The sequence below is a fragment of the Zalophus californianus genome, chromosome 3, assembly GCF_009762305.2.
Source record: "Zalophus californianus isolate mZalCal1 chromosome 3, mZalCal1.pri.v2, whole genome shotgun sequence".
In the NCBI taxonomy this organism is placed as follows: domain Eukaryota; kingdom Metazoa; phylum Chordata; class Mammalia; order Carnivora; family Otariidae; genus Zalophus; species Zalophus californianus.
In genome coordinates this window covers 61,026,421-61,047,676 of record NC_045597.1, presented here as the reverse complement: position 1 = coordinate 61,047,676, position 21,256 = coordinate 61,026,421, and the positions used below count along the sequence as shown (strand labels likewise).

The 21,256-nt window shown below is 44.0% G+C and overlaps 1 protein-coding gene across 1 annotated transcript in view; it reads right to left on the bottom strand.

Annotated features, from left to right (window-relative positions):
* Window positions 1-20,927, bottom strand: part of SERPINE3 (serpin family E member 3) — a 31,131-nt gene extending 10,204 nt beyond the window's left edge. The window contains exons 1-5 of the mRNA XM_027588778.2: window positions 20,672-20,927; window positions 15,331-15,564; window positions 13,468-13,674; window positions 11,740-11,938; window positions 4,494-4,594 (exon numbers count right to left, since the gene is read on the bottom strand). Coding sequence (XP_027444579.2) covers window positions 4,494-4,594; window positions 11,740-11,938; window positions 13,468-13,674; window positions 15,331-15,564; window positions 20,672-20,927 — 997 coding nt within the window. The remainder of the gene's footprint in view (window positions 1-4,493; window positions 4,595-11,739; window positions 11,939-13,467; window positions 13,675-15,330; window positions 15,565-20,671) is intronic.
* Window positions 20,928-21,256: the final 329 nt, after the last annotated feature.

Here is a 21,256-nt window from a genome sequence, read left to right as displayed (position 1 = left end):
AATATTGTTTAGTTGTCTCTGTGCTCTTGTAGTCTGCTGAACTTCTTTGAGAGGATTGTTCTGAATTCTCTGTCAGGCAGTTCATACATCTCCATATTTTTAGGGTAGCTATTGGAGCTTTATTCATTTCTTTGGATGGTATATTTTTCTAATTTTTCATGGTCCTTGCTTCTTTGTATTGGTATCTGTGCATTTCAGTAAGCGGTCTCCTTTTCCAGGCTTTACAGGTTTGCTTTGGTAAGGAAAGATCTTTACCAGTCAGCTGGTAGAATTTGTGGGCAGGTTGGGCTTACTATCATCATCTCTGTGTGGGCCAGCCTCTCTATTTTCTCTGAGTTTGCAGTGGGGTGCTGCTGTCTGGGTTCTATGGCTGGATGGGACTGCTGGTTGGGTTCTGTATTCAAGCAGGGCTGCTCGGGCGGGCTCGCTGTTCAGGTGGAGCTTCTGGCTATGTCAGAGCTAGTGGCTCAGCCTTTTCACTGTCAGGTTGAGCCCCTAAGTCTGCAATCAACTCTTGGTTGATGAGGTTGTAGGCTGTGTTCCCTGACAGGGTGGTGCCACTGGTTGGACACCATGATTGGGTAACTATGAGAGGGATTCTACAATCTCTCCTGGCCAGGTAGTCTTATGCTGTGCTTCCCAACTCGATGGTGCTGCTGGCTGGGCTCCATGTTCAGGTGGGGCTGCCAGCTGTGCTGTGAAGTTGGGTGGGGCTACAGGCTGGGCTGTGTGACTTGGTAGCACTGTGGGCTGGGCTACAAGGCTGCCCAAGGTCATTCTTCAGACTCACTGGTTATGTGGAGGAAAGGAATATGCTCAACAGTTGGGCAGGGCTGCTGACCAGGCTCTCTGCCCAAGCAGAGCTGTAGGATGGGCTTCTCAGCTAGCTGGGTTCTCTTGTCAGGCTTCCTCAATGGATGGGACTTGAGACTATGCCTAGCAGTTGGGTAAGGCTGTGAATTTTCTTTCCTGAAATGTAGAGTGGTAGTATGGTCCACTGACTAGGGACCCAAATTGGGCAGAACTGTCAACCAAGCTCTCTAGCTAGATGGGGCCACCAGCCTTGCCTTGCAGATGGGCATTCCTGCTGGCTGGAGTCTTTGCTTGGGTACTGCTATAGGCATGAACTTGGTCTGCCAAGGTTTGAGTGCTGGTTAATGTAAGCCTTGCCTCCCACTTCTCCATCGCTATCTGATTCCTAAGTTGTCCCCAGGAGGCAAGACCTGAATGGGTCTTCCAGAAAGTGTCCTGTGACTCTGGGAGAGATGGATATCCATCCTGATTTTCTTTTCTCACTGAAGAAATTATAGTAAGCCTGAGAGGGTACTCTTCGTGCAGTGCTGTGTCAGCCTGGAGGAGGGGTGATGCAGTCCAAGCGTAGCTGCTCCTCTTACCATTCTAATGTGGTCCTTCTCAGTCTCTGTGGTTCAGAGGGGTGCTTCAGCTTCACATCTGGGTGCTGGGATTTCCACAGTGGTGACTTGTCTATGGACAGTGGCTAGTTCGTCTTCTTAGGAGGGGGACTGAAGTTGGGGATGACTTATCTCACCATCTTGATGATCTATTGCAGGTCTGACCAGTCATCTGGTGTGGCATAAGTAACTTCAGTATGTAACCAAACAACTATGTGTGGTTTGCTCATTTAAGTTGTAGAAACTTGGAGCTTGTAGTTCTCACTGAGCAGAGATTGGAAACTAATTATTCATTTATAAAAGTCCAGAATAAGATGGTTTCTTTGAAGTTTTAACTTTATGCAAAAGAAGTATTTCTTGGATTAGGAAGCATGAGTTTGTATCAAAGCCTGCTGATCCTTCTGATTGCTCAAGGAGTATATCTCCAGCTGGTAACTTTTGTGTAAGTGAAACTGGAATTACTCTTAAAAGCTTTATAACATGTAGTGTCAAGGGATGTCTGGGGAGAAAAACTATAACCTGGGCTCAATTGGGCCTTGAGATGATACTGAACAAGTTTTTTTCAGGCAGCAGGAAAGGATTTGATGCCATGAAGGAAGAGACGAGTCACTTTTAAATGGGGAAGAACTTGAGTAAAATGATTCTGGGCATTGGAACCAAATTCAAAGAAAAGGCCAAATGTTCCCTGTGGTTTGAGCTTCTATCAATAGTACAAAACTGCTTGGTAACCTCTTATTAATTGTAAGAAGGGAGACCAGCATTTTCTGATGACTTATTTTCTGGCAAGCTCTCTGTTGATGCTTTGCTATATGTTAAAGAATTTTATTTCCATAAGTAAGATGTGAGGTGGGTGGTAGCTACCTCATTTTAGGAATGATGAAACTATTTGTTAGACAGATTCAGTCACCATGTCTCCATAATTAAGTCAACAGCCCACTTAGGCACAGAAGGACTAGTCTCTTGATGATGTTTAAAGAAGGGCATTGGAAAGCAATACTGTAGTTGGCGAACTTTATCTGTAAAGGGCAAGATATTAAATATTTTAGCAATTGCAGGCCATATGGTGTCTGTTGCAACTGCCTAATTCTGCCATTGTAGCAAGAAAGCAGCCATAGATGATCTGTAAATACATGGGAGTGGCTGTTTCATTAAAATTTTATTTACAAAAACAAGGATTGGGTCATTGTATGGTGAGCCCTGTGTTAGAGGAACAGAACTTTATGGGAGATAAGGCTGATGATTTTTATCAGTAAGAGACATGAATTCAAGCTTCATACTTGGCACATGCTAACTGCTCGATAATTATTTAACAAGTTAGATCCATGAGCCTATATTTCTGCTGGTTTGAACAAATCTACATAGACTTTAACTGCATTATAAAAAAAGTATGAAAAAATGTTCTTTCAAAACTAGATTGCTTGTTATAGCTTGTCAAGAGAGCTTACGGGTCTTGGAAGTCTTTATCAGTAGGGGAGCCGCATGATGTGGGTGGGTCAAACTCAGTCCTATTTGAGGACATAGGATTAATGGCATTTTGAGATGTACTTCTAGGACATAAAGGCAGAGAGATTAAGAACTACGAAGGCACAATCAGTGAGTCACAGTGATTAACTGAATGTAGTGGTGTGGAAGAAAAGGTCAAGAATGGTGCCAAAGTTTTGAACTAGAATGATCAAAGGATGAATAGTATCATCATCAACAACAGGAATGCTCTAGCCGAGCTCTGGAGTCACAAGAAGACACTGTGATTGGATTTTTGCACATTATTAAAGATAGAGCTCCCTCAAGTTCTTCATCCCTTCCTCTTTCCTTGACCTGATCCTTTCATTCTAGTCTTCCTCTTTTCCCTACAGTGTCAGATTTTGCCTGTGTCACCAGAGAAAATTTCTGGTTGAGTCATTCAACCAAGTCAACAATATTTATTGGCTATCCATTGTGCACCAAGCATTGTTGGGTGCGCTGTACCCAAATGTGACTATTGCTTTGCTTATCTCTTTGCATGTTTAGGTAATGAGTACAGCGCTGGTGTGTTTTAAACACTCTAGAATAGATCCTTTCTCCTGTGCTTTATTTGATAAGTAACTGCCATTTAGTTTGGTTACATCTAAAGCACAAGCCAAGACTGATTTTATGGACCAAATTCCTCTGTGTGTGTGTGAGAGTGTGTGTGTGTGTGTGTGTGTGTGTGATTGTTTAATAAGATTTTGAGCAAAGCTTTAGAAAACTCTGTGTGATGAGGTTCTAGCATTTAAAATGGAGATTCTGAAGCTCATCAGGCAAAGAAAGCATCAAGGCCAATGAAAATACCTGCTACAGTATCATCTTCATACAGATAATTTATTGCTATCCAGAGCAGAAACAAACCTGAGCCTTTGGGGTTAGCAATAGTTTAACTAATGGCTTCTGAGAAGATTCTGGAACAAAAGGTTTTGGCATTCCATTCTTTTTTAATATTTGATGTAAGTTCCCTCTCAGATCATAAGCAAATACAGCTCCTGTTGATTAGTGTCTAGTAGGGGCAAAGAAATTTAATATGGACTCAGGAAAGGAGAACACTTTAGGGCAAGATTGCAGGTACATGAGTAATTTGAAGGAAGGAAGTTGGATGGATGAGGGAAAGTTTCAAGGTTAGTTTATGAGAAGAGGACAGAAATGGTACAAGGAGGGAGGGAGAGGGAAGAAGTAGGAACAAAGAGTGACTGTGAGGCTGGCATGACGTGGGAGGTCAGAATGAAGAGCTCTGTTATTGCACCACTGTCTCTGGCATGCTGCCAGCCATGATAGGCAGAAGGAGAGTGAGTTGTATTGTGTTCTGTGGCCATTGACCTCACCCTGAAGGTGGTCCCCAAAAACAGTGCTTAGAGGTCTCAAGAAACATTCCTCCCCCACAAAGTCCAACTCAAATTTGGCTGTTATCTGAAGCAACATATTCTTATATAAAGCAAAGCTTTCCTTATTCTTTTAAATAATATTAACTCTGACCGTACCATTGAAGCCTCTGTAGATGAAAATCCCTTAATCAAAGTATGACAAAGCTGCCCCCAAGCACAATGCCAAAAAGCTTGAAAGAAGAAGTGTTACCTGAAATTCCTTTCAAGTTAGCTTTGAGTGGATCAAAAAGATCGGTGACTCCCCAAGAATTTAAAATGCTTTTTAAATTGAAATGATTTTGGATCCTGAATCTAAAAAACAAAAACAGACCATCAACTTTCATTTAAAAATCTCATTCAAAATATTTTCATATACAACACATGACTGCCAAACTTCCTAACTTGGAAGTCAGGGATCTCCAGCCTCATTTCCAGCTTTATTTTTCATTGCTCCTTCTCATAAACCCTACCGCCTGACTAGTCTGACCACACAGGGCTCGCTTCCACCTCTAAACCTTTGCTTTTGCTGTTCTTTCCACCCCATCTCCTTTGATTGCCTTTGAGTTACTACCATGACTACCATTTCCTCTAAGCTCAATTCAATTGTTATCCTCTCCTTTCCTCTCCAGCTGTTTTGTGTCCTTTGGTTGCTAAGGCCCCATTAACACTTTGTTTGTCCTGCTCTTTTGGTGTATGGAATATTCTGCTTCCTATTACTGTTATTTATGACATTATAAACTACTTGAGAAGAGAGGCTATCCCAGTCAATGTTTTATTTCCTAATAGTAACTAATGAATGAGTGCTTACCATGTGCCAGACACTATGACAAGTGTTTTACGTGGATTATCTAATTTCATCTTCACATAACTATGCTATTATTATCCTCATTTTACAGATGAGAAAACTGAAGCCTAAAGAGATTAAGACACTTGCCCAAGATGACGTAATGAATATGTGGTGGAACTCAACACAAAGCAAAGCTGTCTGAGTGCAGAGCCTGTGCTGCTGGCGTCTACGCTTTGCTACCTCCCATCTCGTGAAGCATCGCACATAGTAGGTGCAGAAAAGAAGCTGTTGATTAATTGACAATTAATAGAGTGTCTCATTTAATATGTTCATATTTGATAAGACATATTTTTGTGTTTGCTGTGTGCAGTGTGTGTCTTTGATGCACAGGAGGGAAGGAATGAAAGTTAAAGCTTTGGTTTTTCTAGTAAGTCCTGTGAGCAGGAAGAATCAACACATCGACTTTGTAATATTTCTCCAAGGACAAGGCATTTAAAATTTTACTGTTGAAGGATCCTTTTAAAGGATTGCTCACATTATTTTTCTTTGAAAATAAAGAAGTTTGAAATGGAATTTAGATGATCTTTTTCTATAAACTATGCAGAACTTGTAGGAAAGTAAAAATACCAGAAAAGACCATTTAATATCAAAGATCTTCATTGCCATACAAGACAATGTGACTAATATTTTAAACAGAAGTATCATATTTTCTCATAAATATATGTTTTAGAATAGTTTCCCAAAAAGGTTTTACGCCTTCTCTATGCTGACATTCTCAAAAAAATATTTTGCACCACCTCTTCTGAAATTTTCTTAAATACTTAAAACACATCCACTTTGAAAACTCTTACTGCTGAAACATATTGGTTAAGAGCATGAACTTGGGACTGCAGTGCCAGGATTTGAATCCTGGCGCAGCCTCTTACTAACTGAGGGAAGTGGGGCAAGTTACTTTACCTCTCTTTGCCTCCATTTCCTTATTTATGAAATGAGCATAATAGTAGTGCTTAGTTATTAGCTTTGTGAAGATTAAGTGAAATAATTCTTGTAAAGTGCTCAACAATGCCCAGCACAACTCATGCACTTATTGTTACCACTGTGGTTTTATTGTTTCTCAGAGATATTGAGAAAAAGCTCAGGGATGTTTGAAGCCAAATATAGTGATTATGGTAGGTGATAAAACTGGGTAATATCATTTTTAGTAACTAAAGATAATAGTAAAAGTGAGGTATGACCATAAAAGGTGAGAGTGATTTTTTTTTCTTGTATGGCTATGAAGGCCAGCCCAGAAGAAATGCTACAAAAATATCTTGAGTAAAAAAATTGCCCTTTACCAAAACCAGACAATGATATCATGAGTAAAGAAAACTACAGACTAATATCCTTTATGAATATAGATGCAAAATCCTCAACAAAATACTAGCAAATTGAATCCAGCAACATATAAATCCCACCATTACCAAGTGGGATTTATCCCAGGAATGCAAGGTGGGTTCAACATATGAAAATCAATCAGTGTAAAACACCAGGTTAACAGAATAAAGGACAAAGGCCACATGATCATCTCAATAAATGCAGAAGAGCATGTGAAAAAAATCCAACACCCTTTCATGAAAACAAAAATCACTTAATAAACTTGGGATAGAAGGAAAATTTTTCAGTCTGAAAAAGAGCCTCTATAGAAAACTCCCAGCTAGCATCATACTTAATGGTGAAGACTGAATGCTTTCCTCCTAAGATCAGAAATAAGAGAAGGATGTCCACCATTTCTATTTAACATTGTCCTGAAGGGTGTGGAGGGCAATTATGCAAGAAAAAGAAAATGCATCTGGATTAGAAAGAAAGAAATAAACCTATCTCTATTCACAGATGACTTGGTCTTGTATACAGAAAATCTTAAGGAATACACACACAGAATGAAAAAATTCTTAGAACTAATAAATGAGTTCATCAGGGTGGGAGGATATGAGATCAAGGTACAAAAGTCAACTGTGTTTTTTTTATATTAGCAATGAATAATCTGCAAATAAAATCCCATTTATAATAGCATCAAAAGGAATAAAATACTTAGAAATAATTTTAACAAAAGAAATGCAAAACTTGTACACTGAAAACTAAGAAATATAATCAAAAGAAACTAAGGAAGACATAAATAAAATGAAAAAAGTCCTGTGTTCACAGATTGGAACAGTTAATATTGTTAGCAATATTCTCAAATTGATGTACAGATTAAACACCATCATCAAAATCTCAGCTGCCTTTTTTGCAGAAACTGATAAGCTGATCCTAAAATTCATATGAAAATATATGGGACTCAGAATAGCCAAAACAATCTTGAAAAAAGAACAAAGTTGAAGGGCCAACACTGCCTGATTTCTAAACATTATAGTAATCACGAGATTGTGTCATACTGGTTAAGGTATAGACATTTGTGCCTATAGAATAGAATTGAAAGTAAACCCATTGAAATAAACCCATTCATTTATAGTCAATTAATTTCAACAATGGTACCCAGAAAATTCAATGGGAGAAAGAATAGTCTTTTCAATTAATGGTGCTGGGACAACTGAATGACCATGTGCAAAGAATGAAATTGGACCTCTACCTCATAATACATACAAAAATTAACTCAAAATATAAGAGTTAAAACTATGAAATTCCTAGAAAAAGCACAGACATAGATCTTTGTGACCTTGGTTAGGCAACGGTTTCTTAGAAATGACATCAAAAGAAGCACAAGAAATAAAAGAAAAAATACATTAACTGAACTTTGTTAAAATTAAAAACTTTTGTGCTTCAAAGGACACCATCAAGAAAGTGAAAAGATAACCCACAAAATGGGAGAAAATTATTTGCAAATTATAAATCTGATAACGGACTAGTATCTGGAATATATAAAGCACTATTACAACTCAGCAATAAAAAGACAACCAATTTAAAAGTGGAGAAATGATTCAAATAGATATTTCTTCAGAAAAGATGTGTAAATGGCTAGAAAGCACATGAAAATATGCTTGACGTCATCGGTTATTAGGGAAATGCAAATGAAAGTCACCATGAGAAAACACCTCACACCACTAGGATGGTTACAATAAAAAGATGGGGGTTTTCTTCTCCTATAGCTGTTGTTACACACTGTTGTGAGGTCAGACAGGTTTCAGCCATCTTGCCTCCAGCCTGAGGGAGAAGGCAAAACACAGAGGAGGGCAGTGCTGGAGGGCAGAGGAGGTGAATGCATCCTAACTAATGTAACTAAGAATAACTATATAGTTCCTGAATGTAAACTCTATACCATCCCCACTTTTTAACCCTTCCCTCCACTCAGAGGGACTTTAAAAAGAACTGTAGTAAAATATACACCATGTAAAATTTTACAATTTTAAGGGCATTATTCGGTAACATTAAGTATATTCACATTGCTGTCCAACCACCACTATCCACTCTGGAAATTTTCATCATACCAAACTGAAACTCTGCACTGCCACACATCCCACATGAAGAGGGACTTATCAAAAAAGATGGACAATAACAAGTGTTGACAAGGGTGTGGAGAAACTGGAACCTCGTAGATTGCTGGTGGGAATGTAAAATGCTATAGCCCCTTGGAAAACTGTCTGGTAGGTCCTCAAGATGTAAAAAGTAGAGTTAACACATGACTCAGTATTTCCATTTCTGGGTATATAACCAAGAAACCTGAAAACCTATACCCACACAAAAATGTACACATGAATGTGTTTCAGAAGCCTAAGAGTGAAAACAAGCCAGAAAGTTTCCAGGCACTTACATGTCTATAGACTAGTGAATGGATAAAGCAAAATGTAGTATATCCATACAATGGAAAATTATTCCGCCACAAAAAAGAATGAAATACTGACGCATACTACGACAAGGATGAACCTTAAAAACATGCTAACTGAGAGCCGCCAGACTCAGAAGGCTACATGTTGTACGATTTCATTTATATGAAATGTACAGGACAGATAAGTCCATTGAGAGTGAAAGTAGATTAGTGGTTGCCTAGCACACTAGTGAGGGGGAGGGGTGTGGAGGGACTGCTAATGGGCATGGGGTTTCCTTTTGAGGTGATGAAAATGTTCTGGAACTAAATAGTGGTGATGGTTGCACAACTTTGCCGATATATTAAAAACCTCTGACTTGTACGTTTTAAAAGAATGAATTTTGTGGTTATGTGAATTATATCTCAGTTTTTTAAAAAAGAAAGAAAACATCCATAGAAAAACACAATCCACACAGATGATGATTAGTAGCTCTTTGAAAGGAAGGCCAAAACTTCTGAATATATGAGATCTGATGGATTTTTAAAATACTTAGACAAACAAAGAGAAAAAGAGACACATACAAAAAACAGGCTCTTAAACACAGAGAACAAACTAGTGGTTGCCAGAGGGGAGGTGGGTGGAGGATGGGTGAATGGGTGAAATCTGCGATGGGGATTAAAAGTACATTTATCATGATGAGAACTGAGTAATACATAGAATTGCTGACTCATTATACTGTACACCTGATACTCTATAACACTGTACGTTAATTATACTTCAATAAAAAAACACTATGTCACTTCTATTATCAGAAAAATGCTCATGGTTAGCTTCCTACTATGTCAATCTAATAACCAAGTGTCTTAGTCATTAAACAAATATATATTTGACGTTATTAGTCTTTCTTGTGGGGCATTACATTATTATGGATATAAACGACCCTTGTTAGCACTCATTGGCTTTCTTGATTATTCTTTTGGTATGCTAATATCATACCAAGACTAATTGTCCCTATACATTTTATTTCATTTCTTCATAAATAAAATATTACTTTGGAAGCTAGACATCATCATTCCATCCAGAATCTACTAATACACTCTTTGGTGATGCTTAACCCAAAGGCACACCTCACTGCCACATGATTTTTGCACTGCTACTCACAGTGTGCAAAAGTTTTTGCTCTTGCTAAATGAAAAATGCAGGCTGGCTGTAAAGCAGATCATATTAAATGATGAATGAATGATTTGCAGAACTAGAGGTAAGTTCTTGCCCAAAACTTGACTTGTGTCTACCATGGTCCAAAGTTCTGTACCCAAATTTAGACCTAAAACCTAGTTTTAATTCTTTCTCTATTTATTCCTTCAAGGGTTTGAAGCTGTTTCATTACTTGGTGAGTTTTGCTTGTGAAACAGCCTCATTTTCCTAAAACCTTCTATCCTTCTTGGACAGCAGCCTCGATAGTCTTGGGGGGTTAAAAAAGAAATCTATTAGGATAAGGTCAAGTGTTGACTAATACTGTGTTGTTAAAATCTCTGCCTTCCCATCCTGTCCCCGTCTGCGGGGTTTTTCGGATCATTCCTCTGAAGGTGGACTCAGAGACAGTGGAGGGCTCTCAGACGAGCTGGGCATCTTGCTGGGGTCTCTTGCTCACAGCAGCCACTCCAGGATGAGGCCGGCCATCTGTCTCCTCATTCTGAAAAGATTGCACATTCCTGCACCGGGTTGCACTTTCTCTCTACTTTTCACATTGAAAGCTCCTCTTCCCTCCATGAGCTTCTCTCAAACACAACAGAAAGATTAGTGTTGCTTCTGTTCCATGCTAGAGAAGATCTGTTGAAGTATCCCATCTTTGTGCTTTCATCTGGGGTCCAGATATTTGGTTTGGAGAGACACAGGCTTTATCTTAGAGTTACATTCACCTTCTGCCCTGGTTATGCTAGATCCCACTTTAGACCTTGGCCCTTAACTCACTGGGGTCTCTCTTTGTGTGTTTTTGTTTCAGTGTCTGGGCTTATTTTTAATTCCTCGAAGGAGCACTGCCAAGACCACTGGCTCCGTGCTGCTGAGTGCCTGGTCAGCAGAGGAGGCCAAAGCAGCCAGCAGGAAGGAGCGTGAAGAATCCACATCCCGAGCCTTCAGACAACATTCCTCACTTAATGCTGGTCTACAAATTAATTACAAGTTTACTCTGATTTCAAATGTACCAGAGAAGCTTATCATTTAAAGAAGTTCAATAAGGAATTCTTTGTCAAGTAATGAGCTTTGCAAATAAGTTTTGCTTTGGAAAAGCAAAATCTAGAACCATCATTTAACTTTTTGACAATTTGTATTTGTACCTATTGGGTTTTCTTAAAGAAAAGCTAAACTCTATTGAGAAAGAATGAGAACCTTCAGCACAGAGACTAAAAGTCTTGAATTTTTTATACCTTAATTTGCCTTCTGATCAGAATTACATTGGTATTTGCTCAATTACATAAACTATCTTGCCTTTTCCGTTTTAGAAAAATGTTGTATACTCTTAGGATGTGATCCGATTTGGGGCACATTCCTCCCAGGTAACTGCACTGTTCTTTCCCTGCTCAGAGAACTGGTTGTAGCATGAAGCCTGGGGGTTCCAGTCTCGCCCAGTTAAGGCAGAGTATCTTCTCTTGAGAAGACCCCAGGAAATTAATTCTGTTCCGTCTGCACCATGAGCTAGTCTGTAGAGACTCTAACCTGGACCCCAACTCTAGGGTCACTCCTCCTTGGCCTAAACTCTAGGGGTCCATTAGACAGGTGGGCCCAGTGGTTAAGGACAGACTTCAGAGTCAGACCACCTGGGTTCTCTAATCCAGGCCTGGCCAACTGGATTAGGCTGCTGAGCACCCCATAAGGACGATGCAGCCACTCACCTGGGCAGGAACACGTCCATTCTGGCTCTCCTGAGGCTGGAGGTCCAGATGTGGAGAATGCTGGCTGTGAGGTGTGGCTCAATGAGGCTCAGTGGGGTGTCTTTGTCATGTGGCAGAACCAGGAGCAGACTCACTGAACTTCCCAGGTAAGGCAACTCTAGCACCCTCACCTGATGGCCTGCACGGTCCTGGAACTGGCCTGGGGGTTCAGGAGAGGAGGGGGGGTATTAGTTCTGTCCCAGGAGCTGAGGAAGGGCCATCTCACAGAACTGGAAACAATACCTTTTATTAACAGGTGTCTACCTCACCCTCAGGAAGCAGTTGAGGCCAAAGACTGTCACCTTTTCTGATCTTAAGACCTAGAATTTCTAAGATACCCTTATAGGTCTTGAGTCACAGGGCCTGCAGTGGCCAGGTACAGTGGGGATGATGTCACATGGGAAAGCCATCTATTGTCTTTGTTGTTTGTTTTTAAATTCGTTTTTTTTTAAAAAAATATTTTATTTAAGAGAAAGAACAAGCAAGAGAGAGCATGAGTGGGGGAAGGGAGAGGGAGAAACAGACTCCCTGGCTGAGGGAGCCCGACTCAGCCCGACGTGGGGCTCGATCCCAGGACCCTGACATCATGACCTGAGCTGAAGGCAGACGCTTAACCAACTGAGCCACCCAGGTGGCCTGTCATAAAGGGGAAGCCATTCCAATCCTGGCCTTTTGTGGCCATGTGGGGACCCAGGCTCTTTGTGCCAGATCTTTCTTTCAACAAAAGCTTTAAACCCAGATATCATATAAAATTGGGAAATGTTACACAGCTGACAGATCAACCAGCATGGGTCACAGCAGCAATGGGGAAAACATTGGGAACAAGAACTATAATAGTCATAAATACATATTTACTTATCCAATTGACGTTCTTCCACTCTCATCTTACTTGACCTCAGCTAATAATTACTGGTTGAATAAACAAATGATTAAATTGTGATGAGCACTCACAATGCGTCCTGCATGGAATCAAAGCAGGATCATAGCACGTTTTCTAAATGCTGGAGTTCCTAAAACACTGTCTCACTGGAATTAGTCCCCCAGCTGGAAGGGCTGAGCCAGCAAACGAGGGCTTCGAGAGAGGTGTGTGGGGACAGGTGGCTGGGTCCCTTCTCCTCTTCTCCTCTTGCCTTGCTGGGGCTCCATGGAGGCATCCATGCTGCGGGCCAGCCTGTAGGGTGGGGGCTCCTGGCGCTGGCTCTGGCTTGGCACTCTGTGCACCTGCACCCCAGTGGGCTGGGATGAGTGACCAACCCGGCAGGGTGGGCAGGAGCAATGACAGATGTCAGGTCCACGGGCGCGCGCTCTCAAAAGCTTTCTAGACTGGACTCTCAATCTTCTGCCCTTTCTCAGCGCCAAACCGTGAAGTGGCTGTTCATTTTATGGGGGTGCCTGTGGGGGCGAGGGTGGTATGGTCCAAACATTTTTAGTTTTACACTAACGCCTCTTACTTACTAGGTGCAGAGGGAATTGTCAAGCGTGAGATTCGGTTTCTCTCCGCCCCCCCACCTTGCTTCCTCACTGTCCTCTCTGGGTCTTCCTGCCCCCTGGGCTCTCCTTGCCCCGCACCCACCTCACAGCAGAGGGAAGGCGGAGAAACAGTGTGGGTCCTTCTAGAGCAGACATGGCCCACATTGCTCCCATGTTCCTCTCACTTAAGACGGCCCCGCCAGTGGGAAAGGAGCTCACCGTAGTTGACCTCAGCCATTTGGTACATCATGGGGACCTGGAGGACGAGGCCCTGGGTGCCGGTGAAAGGCAGGAGCTGAGTGTCCGTGGAGGAGAACCTCTGCCGCCAAGTGCTTTGGAAGGACATGGTGCTCACTAGTGCCAACTGAGCAAATGCCCTGCCGCCGCTGCTGCCGTGCTCCCACGTAGGGCCACCTGTGTCGTCACCTGCAAGCCGGAGAGCAACTGTGTTGCTGAGACTGGTGCACCTGTCTCTCAGCACCTGTCCAGGTGGGTTCCGGGGCATTCCCGAGGTTGGGCTTGTAGCCTGCTTGTTGGTGTTATTAGTTGGGGAACTGTGGTGTTTGTAACTAGCCATTGCTGAAGACCATGCTTTTATCCTTTGCAGAATGGGTTGGGAGGCTCTGGTAGGTCCCAGCGGGGCGTTTCCCGAGGGGCCTTCGGCGCGCACTGCTCGGGCCTGGGAGGCACTGGGTGTTGTGATCAGGCTGCTGCATGGTTTCCCCCCTCCCCTTCCCGTCCCCCCCCCCCCCCCCAGCCACTGGGCCTCATCCCTGGCAGAGTCTTTGCTCAGACGGTCACATCCAGGGCACGGTCTTTAAATTCCATGCATTACCAGAGAGAAGACAGCAGGTTCGGGGATGGTTGTTGCCCCAGCCCTTTATTAATAAAAACACACGGTGTGCTCTGTTTGAAATCCTTTAACTAACCCTCCCTGACGCCTCCCACCAGTTCAATTGTTATTCACAGTTTTTCAGAGGGGGCACCAAAGCTTGGAGAAGCTGTCCCAGGTCGCATACTTGTGAGTGGCAAAGTCACCACAACCCAGCTGCTCAAGACAGAGACCTTGGATCTGAACCCAAGCAGCCCGGCCCCAGACTCCAGGCTCTTCCCTGGCTGCCCCTCTTCCACAGAGGACAATCGCGGGGTGGGAGGGGGTTGACCGCAGCTGTGTGGCCTGGCCCCATCCCCGCCCCACAGCACAATGAATTAAACACTTTTAAGTACACTGAAAAGACATTGTGAAACACTGGAGAAAACTGACAGAGAGGGAGTTATTGATAAATTGATATATCCTGAACATTCTCCCTATTTCTGTGTAACCTTTGTAATTATATGGAATGCTAGAGGCAGACTACCTGGGTTGGGATCCTGGCTCTGTGCCTCAGTTCCTCTCTCTGTAAACTGGGGACAATAGCAGCACCTATCTCCTGGGATTGCTGTGAAGGTGAACAGACATAATGAATATGGAGTACTTAGAAAAGTACTAAATGAGTAAATGGAAACTCAGTAAATGTAATAAATTTTCACCATCTTTAGTAATTCCACTTGCATGATACACAGGTCCTATAACTCATGGAATCATCCCTAACTGCTGGGCAGTTAGGTTATTTCTAAGTCTTTCTCTTCAATAACACTGGGTTAAATGCCTTATTACACATAACTTTCTCTTCTCTTGAATTATTTCCTTAAGCTAAATTCCAAGAACTTCTTCGGCTCCTACTGTATTTTGCTGTCACAGGATGTTAATCGTAGATGACAGCAGAGCTGCGGGGTTGGGGGGGGAGGTGTCAGAGATTCACCTTAAGGGAACAGGTGCACAGAACAAAGCCTGCAGGGCTCCCCTGGAGGCAGGAGGCTCTGAAGAGCCCCCTTCTGTGTGTGTGTGTGTGTAGGGGGATGGGCAGAAGGAGGCCTTCTAGAGCACATCATTTAAGGGTAGTGTCTCCCAAGAGAACAAACTTCTGCTGCAATTGAGGGTGACCTGAGTATCCATCCACATGGCTTCTGACCAGCAAGGTCTGGTACCTGTGTTTATAGCCCTCTGACATTAGCCTCACCAAGGTGAATGGTTTCTTTTACCTTTGATCTTCCTGGAGGTCCATTCATTGGCCTGGCTGCCGGTGCCGTTCGGTTCATTGAGGTGGGCTGGCTCTACGCTGCTGTTGGCCCACCGGGAGATGTGGTCCACAAAGCAGGGGGAGAGTGATGTCCCTGCTTGCACAAAAAGGGTGCAGGCCAGCTCCATCTTGGTGCCTTGACCGGAGTTGGGTAGTGTGGCATAAACAGTGCGCAAGAACTCTTTCACCCTTTGGTCTGTGAAAAAGGTGTTGGGATAAATTGACAGTGGTGAGTGTAGGTAAGGAGTTAGCACCATCTCTCCTTGTGCAGTGCACTGAAATGGGGCCTCAGCAACACCCCTCTTGTCTCATAGGTTCATCTACCAATTACAGTCGATTTGGGGAAGTCATAACTAAATTGCTCAGGAATTGGCCTGGATCCACAGATTAAATGCTGGGAGGAAAGCCATGCAAGATCTGAGAGAAATCAAGCTGTGATTAAGATAAATAGAAAATCACTACCAACATCCCAGAAGCTATTCCTCCTTAACTTCTTGAGTCAGACATGTGGAGCAGACATGTTGAGAGTACAGAGGGCTGGGAAAACTGCAGGTCTGGTGTGCAGGGTGATGGAGCTGCAAATATTTAAGTAGTAAGTCGATTTATGGAGAGCATCATAAATAACAAGGACAGACGGTGGCCACGGTGTCGAATTGTCAATATATCTTGTACAGGGCTTTAGATCCATTCCCACAACTGCAGTTCGCAAGCCCAAGGGACGTTTAGATGGGGCTTCTTTCAGCACTATGCTTTCGATTTGAGAAACACAGAGGAAAGGTAAGAACGCCTCCCATCTCCCATCTCCCTAAGACCCAGTGGACAGCTGATGCTATTAATGTCAGCAAGAACCTGCAAGAATGTTGAGGAAATAATAAGCATTTGAGAGAGTCCATAGTTTCCACCTTCTTGGATGGTGGCTGGACTTCTATTTATTTACTATTTACACAGGAGATTGCTTCCTTCTCTCCACAGTCAATCGTGGATTTCTTTTTCACGATATTATTTACAAGCTGTGACCTTTAGTCTCCCCTAGGGGAGACTCTGGAGCTGGAGCAGGGCCTCTTGCCCACTGGTGAGTCAGGGCTCAGCTGAGTATGCCAGGCTGCCCCTGACACATGGAAGCTGGGCTTCCAGCAGTCAGCTCCCTTTCCTATGCAGGCTTCCTCTGGAACAAGGCCCTTTGCTTGTCCTCCTTGCCTCTCCTTCCTCCTAGGCACAGCCCTGTGGCTAGCCACAAACTGGCCCTGGGAGACACATGCTTTGCCCCTTGTTCCTACAGTGCCCTGCTCTGGCTCTCCCAGGGCACCTGTTGGAAGGAGTGTCTGACGTGGCTTGGGGTCCCTCCACTCCAACACCCATCGTGTGTTGTGGCCAGGCCAGGGGAAGGCAGCAGACCCCCAAGCTGCTTGGCCAAAGTTCTCTGGAGGGGCACAGGCCCCCAGAATATACCCTGGCCAGGGCCCCTGCCACCAGGCTACGGATCACAACTGTAGACAGATTTCACTTGCCCGGAAAACTTTCATGACCAAAGCTATTTCTTAGAATCCACAACTGTAAAAAACAGACTCGGGTTGTATACCTCGTGAATTGCAGCCTAACTCCAGTGCTTTTCTTTTAAGGAGAAAATAAATGAATGAAAAAAAATACTTATTGCCAGATTTTCCTCACTGAGGAAGGTCATATGCATTTATAAAATCATGTCCCTGTAAAATATTGACCATCTGCTGGGACAAAGTGAGACATGTCACTGGTCCATAGCGTAGGGTGACCTCCTCTCTGTCCTGTCCCCCAATCTGAGCCAGGGGACCAGCTGTCTGGAAATGTTAAAGTAGCAGAGTAAATTGGCTGGAGAAAGCTTTTCACCACCTGAGCCTAGGGTGTCCCTGCCCATTTGCACAGGAGAACAGCTTTCCTAGATGCTGTGGAATATACATGTCAGTATAAGCAATACGGTGTTCACAGACTCTGTGCTACATTCACGGTCACATTCAATTCTCTCAACGAGCCTGTGAATTCACTGCTATTGGGACTCCCATTTCTGAGTGAAGGAGCTGGGCTCGGACAAATTCATAAGCTTGCTCAGTGTCACCTGGTGGTTGGACGTGGCACTTCACCGCCCTCCTGCCCGTCGGGGAAGGACAGGACACCCTGCTCTGCTCTGGAGAGCCGCTTCCTCTTGTGAGGCTCTGGAGCACAAAGCCGCCTATTTTGCTGTATGACTGTGAGTTTCCCAGGCCCGTGGCCGTGATGAGACAAGGACTGGTGATGTGAGCCCTGACAACGGCACCTCCCTTACAGTCCTTTGAAAGAGAATCGCGTCACTGCTGGCTTAACTCCTCTCCCTCCCCCTCCAGAGAGCATCTTTCTTGCTGGAGGGCAGGCTAGGTAGATCTCACAGAAGGATGAGGGAGGGAGGAAGGCGGAAGGAAGGAAAGTTCTGGGCACTGCCCTAGATCAGGAATGTAGTGAACGCGGTGTGATTGAAGAGAGGGTCTCTTGGATGGCCATGGAGAGGGAGGAAAGTGCTAGAAGAAGAAGTGGTATTTTCTCATGAATTTCCCTTGCTACAGATGAGCCTTTTAACTCATTTGTGAGACTAGTGTGGAGAGTGCCTTCCTTTTGAGTCAGTTTGCTGAACTGAACTTCCCGAATGTGACGCAGAATCTGGTGGGACCTGACTTCGTAAGGTTAATGAATATAAAATTCTCAAACTATAAATTAGTGATGCTAATGTTTTACTTGCCAGGAAATTACAAGAGGGCTAAGTGGAGGATGATGTCAAAGGGTTTGGTTGGGCTGAGGGAATAATGCAGATAGCTCTTTTAAAAATAAAAAAAGGCAAAGGTACTTATTATATCTTTATGCATCTGCTCAGGGGCTTAGAGAGGGGCGAAGGAATTGTGGAAAGAACATAGGATTTGGGGTCAGAGACTCTGGGACTTGAATTCTGGCTCTGCCACCTGCCGAGTCTTGCCAAATCGTTAACATCTAGTTTTATTTATAAAGTGGGGATTATTAATGTATGTGGTTTCTATGAGGATCAAATGATATAATGACTGGAAAAGTGAAATCCATACCATCATCAAACAGAGTTTTTTCCCAAGAGCCAGGCCACCTTCATTTCTGAGGCTTCTGTTCCTGGCATTATTCTTGTGCTTAACAGAAAGCTATAAAATGTTCTTTATCAATTTACCTAGAAAAGCACCAGAACTCCCTCGAACTTGGAACATCAGGAAATTGGGTGTTTTGTGTGGTGAAGACAAAGGTGCTCTTTAGGGATACCGCTGGGGTCCGTTCTGAGTCTCATGCTGTGCTTGTATGACCAGCAGGTGGGAATTCTAACAAAGCTCCTGGTGGTCACGTATTGGCTGCAAACGCAGTGAGAACAAGACAATGCTGATGTGCCCCACTGCAAACATGAATAGGTCTTTCTGTTGATTAAACCGGAACTATGCCCCAAGACCCTGGAATGTGCTTGAGGCTGCTTTTTATACATTTTATTGGTCTGCATTGACTTTTAAAAGGAAGCCTGGATCTGGGCAGGTAGTGGGTGCTGACATTTTATTTTAAACAGTGCACATGATTCTCTGAGCTAGGTTGGGGCAAACCAAAGTACAGGGGTAATTCTATTAACTGGAACTCTAGAAGTGGCACATCCCTGTTCATAAAAAGTAACCATGGCTCTGTAAGATAATAAAGCAGCCTGTGAGTAAGAAAAAGGGTGGGATTATGTTCCACAGGGTTTGACTATTAAGCATTCTTGACATTTGACAATCCTCGAATGGGGTCTCTGGCACCCTGTTAATCATCATATTTGGTTAGCCAGGTACTGCGACTATACCTGACAACAGAGAAAGGACTGTAATCAGTTCCCTTTCTCTGCAGTATAGCTACTCGTGCATTTCTCTCTGTCCCCTCATCCTGACTTTTGTGAGACTCTGTTTTAGGGCTGAAATGCCTGTCTCTCTTTCACACACCTATTTATTCTTCATAACTCAGCTCAGATCCCATGTCTTCTGGGGAGCCTTCCTGAGCTGCCAGTGGGATAAATCTTTCCCTCCCCGTGCTAACTTATTCCAAATAAATACACTTACTGCACCGCATTAGGGCAGTATTTCTATGTGCATCATTCCTATGAGACTGAGCTGCTGTGTTCAGAGTTTTCCTTGTCTCTCTGGATGCTGAGTTCCTGGCGCAGCACCAGCTCATGCAACAGGAGCTCAGGAGTACTTGATGGATTGCATTGTACTGAATCTAATGTGGCTGAAGAATGCGTCCGTGGATGTGTGCGTTTCTGTGATATTCTTGCTGAGAAAATGAAGCTGGCCAGCAGGATCATGAGAGTTGTTTTGGCAGGGGCCAGGGCATGGATGGTGGGGGATGGGATGTAGAGCTGTTGCCTAGTGCCCCGACATCTTACTTGCCACCTCAAGATTCTAGCTCAAAGGAAGCTCTCACCCAGGCTGTGTGGGTATCAGTTCTTATACTTTCTAGAACATATTAACTTATACAATTGCAACTCCCATCCTTTTTTATTGATATCTTATTCCAAGATTGAGAAGCCACAGCTATGTGCATGAGTGTCTGGGGTAGCATGGAGCTGCTAGGTGGGCCCTGGGGCCAGGCATGGAGCCAGAGGCCCCGAGTATAGGCTAGGTATGGCTGACCCAGAGTTCACAAGACTCGGGCCGCTGCTGACAGAGCTGCTCGAAACTACATAATCACGGAGTTACGTTGGTAGCGATGGCACTGGCTAGAAAACACAGATTTATGAAAGCAGGTGGCTCAAGGCCATGGGATCTGGAACTAGACAACCTGGGCTTGAGTCTCAAGTCTGCCACTTACTAGCTGTGTGACATTGGGCAAGTTGCTTAAACTCTCGGTGTCTATTTGCTCATCTCTAAAATAGGGATGAGGTATAATTTCATCATTTATTGAGGCTTATCTATTGGGTCTGGTTTCTCCAAGCATCAGAAGACAGAATGGCAATTATGTTGTTGTGACAATTAATTAAATTACTTTCAATTACAAAGTGCCTTGGACACTTCCTGGCACCTGGTAGGCTCTGCAGAAGGGCTAGTGAAATGAAACTGAAAAATTGCCGTGAAACCTGAGGTTAGAAGGGAAACCGAACGATCATCAAGGGGACCATGATCCGAAGTTTGAAGGCTGCCTGTGGTCACCCTTCTCTCCTGGCGGTCGGCCGGTGCCAGACGCTGGATTCAGAGATCCCCCACCTCCCAAGGTAGCCTGAGCGGGAGCGGGAGCAGCAGAGTGAACAGGAGTGCGAGCAGTCCTCTTACCGTGGACAGCATAACCCAGCGCCCGTGACAGCTGCCGGCCAGTGTCCCCTTGGGCTCCAAACTGCAGGATCTCCAGAGGGAGCGACACGCCAGCAGGAGAGATGACGACGTTGGTTCCATTTCTAGGGGCTGCCGTGTCCTTGTAGAGGCGAAGCGCGAGCTCGGTCTTCAGCAAGGTCAGGTCCTCACGGAGGTCGCCCTGTCCTCCATGGAGGCAGGAGTGAAGCAGGAAGAGCGTGAACAGGCCTGGCCACATGGAGGCAGGGGAGGCTTCCTGCAGCTCAGAGGGAGGAGACGCAGGGGTGAGGCAGATGGTCCCCTTCTGCAGAGAACTGGTCTGGGTTCAGGGCTCACAATGGCCAAGGGAGGCGTTCCGGGGCAGTGCTGCTCACCTGCCCCCAGCCTCATCCCTCACCTGCTGCTTCGCTGCATCCTGTTGTGTCTGCGTTAGAAACATGTGCCGTGAAGCCACACTGTGAGCTGGAAGGATTTTAGGCGCTTTGTCACTTACTAAATGTATGACTTTGGCCAAGGCCCTCTTCTGGTCAGAAGTAAACCATTGGGTTGGAAAAGAAATGTAAGAAG